At 42.6% G+C, this 3555-nt stretch overlaps 1 protein-coding gene across 5 annotated transcripts in view; it reads right to left on the bottom strand.

Annotated features, from left to right (window-relative positions):
• The window catches only part of CREM (cAMP responsive element modulator), a 30534-nt gene extending 27308 nt beyond the window's left edge, over positions 1-3226 (bottom strand). For 3 of the 5 annotated variants that reach the window (XM_019471892.1, XM_019471893.1, XM_019471895.1), the window contains exon 1: positions 3103-3222. In XM_019471892.1, the coding sequence (XP_019327437.1) occupies positions 3103-3222 (120 nt within the window). Of the gene's footprint in view, positions 1-3102 lie in introns of all 5 variants that reach the window. The other 2 variants (XM_019471894.1, XM_009278637.1) reach the window with 2 other exon arrangements.
• Between the last annotated feature and the right edge of the window lie 329 nt (positions 3227-3555).

The raw sequence follows: 3555 nt of genomic DNA, 5'->3' as shown, positions 1-3555 counted from the left end.
GGGGAAGTGAGCGAGCAGCTGTGTGGTGCTCAGTTGCTGACTGAGGTTAAACCACGACAGGCCCTCCTTAGCACTGGAGGTTATCGATAGTGCTCCTGCCCAGACATTCTTAATGTCTCCTCTCCCTCCTGACAGGGAAGACATTAAGAATGCTTCAGCACAAAACAACGTCTGCCCTGTAGAGATTATCATCTTATTGAATACCTTGTCCGCCTTTTTAAAACTAAATGGCGAGTATTTCTTTAAAAAGCCTGAACTCCAGAGGAGAGAAAAACAAACCCACAAAACCCCCCACCTCCTATGCAGTTGTATCCCTCAGCATTTTGCTAGTCGTTCCCCAGCCAAAGTCATAATTAAACAAAAAAACATGAAATTCCATCTGAACATAAAAACCCCATCTTTTCTACTGTGAGGCAGTCAAATACTAGCACAGGTGCCCAGAGAGGTTGTGGAGACTCCATCCTTGGAGATATTCACAACCCAACTGGACAGAGTCCTGGGCAACCTGCTCTGGCTGACCCTGCTTGAGCAGGGGGGTTGGACTACATGATCTCAAGAGGTCCCCAACAACCTCAACCATTCTGCAATTCTTTGATAATACACAGAAAACTACAAATTTATTATTAAAAGATAGTGTATTAAAATGCTTTACTTCTGACTGAACAAAACCAAGGTTGAACAAATATTTGGCTGAAAAAAACCAAACTAAAACCCCACAGAGATGTCTGTAAAGGAGCCCTCAGTTTCAGTGACCAGGCATTTTACCTCTCAGTAAGAACCGAGTCATTCTTTGCTCATATTTCTGCACATTTGCAAGGAAATTAGTAGGAGAGATGATTGGAAGTTGGCGCAAGGTACATTTCAGTCACTTAAGTGGTTGTCTTCTCTTAACTGCACTCCTCCAGAGGCCAAAGAGGGAGAAGGAGCTACCTGTGCCCTTCCGTAACAGCCAAAATACACAGACACCAGACCAGCAGCATAGCCATGAATTCCTCAGAAACACCCCGAGCTTCCCATCCCATCTCAGCAAAAGCAGACGGGAGATGCCTCACACAAGGTCCCTGCCTCACGCAGGGGTTAACCTCTCAACGTCCACCTCTAACCCTCACCATGACAAAGCGTCTCACCTTCAGAGCCTGCCAGGTAGGAACATAAGGTAAGAAAGTCCTCCTCATCTTAAGCCAAAGAAATGTCACAACAAAGCCCTTCAGCAATAAACTTTCTGTCAGGACCTGTTTTACCAACAGAAATGCTGTGGCAGTTCAGCCTCAAGGCGCTAAGGGGGTGGGCGCGGACTCCCAGCTGCCCCAGGCAGGGAGGGCGGCAGCACGGCCTGCAGGCCCCGGGGAGCAGCAGTGAGGGGAGCAGCCAGCCAGGAGGCCCGTGACACTCCTAGGCAGTTGAGGTGACAGGCCTGTCTGCTGGAGGCCTCTCAGCTTCACTATTTTTCACAGAGTGGCACAATTGCATCAACCCCACTTTTCCGCATGGCCCAGGAGAGGGACATCGACTCCAGCTACGAGCGCTGAGCTGCTCTGACAGGTCCAGGCCGGCTCTCTAGGCCGTCTGACCAAAGAGAGGGGCTCCCAGATGCAAACTCCTGACTATTACCCTGAGCCTTCAAGCTTTAGTGCATGTGTTTCATTTTAGTGCTAATTGACTGAGATCCATCAGTACTTCAGTTATTCGTTTTAACTGAAAGACCTGATGTCCATGCCCAGTATGGCTGAACCTTCACACACAGTACTCAAGCATTAAATGCAGATAAACATAAAAAGTGTTTTCTCTGGGGACCCGGCAGAAGCCCTCCTACAGCATCAGTGACAGCTCTGTCTCTAGATCAACATTAAAAATTCCAAGTGACAGAATTCACAGGTATTTTCTTCAGAGACTATTGCACAAGCCAATAGATTTTACATGTAAATCATCCTATGAAGTTAAAACAGAAAATTTGAACTGAACTATCAAAGAAAGAAGAAATGAGGGGATGACAACAACAGAGCAAACCAAATAAAATTCTTGGTTTCATGCTCCATTCTTAAAGAAAAAAAACAAGCAGTATTCCCAATGCTGCCAGTATCAAAACCACAACAAATGCCACAGGTAACAAAAACAACAAATAAGCATTCATAAATATTTTGCAGCCTACTTCGTGTCTGAAGACCCGACAAAAAGCAGCTGCATTCAGTTTTGAAAATAGACCTATAATGTAAATCAAGTATCTAACATTCCAAGTACATGGCATCAAATAACTGAGCATCCCTCCCTTAGATCAGACAGGAATCTTACAGAGTAACTTCTAACGATGAAGACATTCTGTAAGACATTTTTTAAAAATCAGTTCCTTTATTTCACAAAGGGTTTTTGAAGATCCTTCTAAGTGGTCTATACAGCTTCCTGAAGCTATAAATCTTAATACTGGCAAGAACACTATTTCTCTCACGCTGAATGTTTCAGTGCATATTTTTAATGCTTGAGATTTATTATTGTGTCATCTTTTATCCATTAACTACCGAAGAAGAATACAGGTATGACTACCATACAGAACACGTAAAGTATATTTTTAGAACTCCAGACACTGTCATTGGATGCACAGGGATGAAACAAAACAAGCATACATTAAAAATGTACTTGCAAGAAGATGAAACACATTCTGTACAAAAACCAGAACTAGGAAAGAACCATGGCTATTTTTATTCATTTTTCATTTTTGTTATACAACACATCTTCAAGATACACACATTTTAGCTATGTTTGATCTTGCAGCCACCTCAACTCTTTAAGACCCTATTCCCATCTCCATAACAAACATAATCATCTTGGAAACATGGAAAGAAAAAAAACACCAAACAAAAAGTGCCTACTGATCATTCTGAAAAGCCCGGTCTCCTAAAAGTGTTACCTTTTAACAGACCTGATGTTATACTAGCCCTTTGTTAAGTATAGCAGGCATAGTTTTCAGTATACCTTTGCTATATTTTTCCTATTTAATAATAAGACTTCTAGAACATAAGAACTCCATACAAATTGATAATTTAAAAATCATAGCAGTTCTGAGTATCACTTTATTGATTCTCCTCTTCTTTCCACCTTTCAACTTACCTCAGATACTGGGGAAATCTGACTTCGGCCTGGCTGATTCTGAGGGTGACCAACATCTCTCTCTGGCACAGAATCCACTGCATTGTCCTCCTGTTGAGATTCAACCATTTCCATGGTCATCTGTCTAAAAGTAAGTACATACACATCTAAATAATGCAGTACAGGGAGGTATATCAGGCACCTAGGAAGAAAACAGCAATTCCAGACTGTTTTATATTTAGAGCAGACAACTAACAACTAACAGAAAATAAGCAGATTTCTCTCAAAACTATCAGATAACTGAAGTCCCTTCTTCCTGTTCCCCCATATTAAAATATTCATTCATATAGCCAGGAGCTCTAAAGCAAGTACTTTGGAAAGCTGCAAGGAGGGGCAGTTCTGGAAATGGTTCTCACTCACGAGAGCACACGAGAAGACAAGCACAGAGCCCTGGGGTCCCGTGCAGTGTCAACA

This window comes from Aptenodytes forsteri, unplaced genomic scaffold, assembly GCF_000699145.1.
Source record: "Aptenodytes forsteri isolate BGI_AS27 unplaced genomic scaffold, ASM69914v1 Scaffold257, whole genome shotgun sequence".
In the NCBI taxonomy this organism is placed as follows: Eukaryota; Metazoa; Chordata; class Aves; order Sphenisciformes; family Spheniscidae; genus Aptenodytes; species Aptenodytes forsteri.
This window is presented reverse-complemented; position numbering and strand designations above follow the sequence as displayed.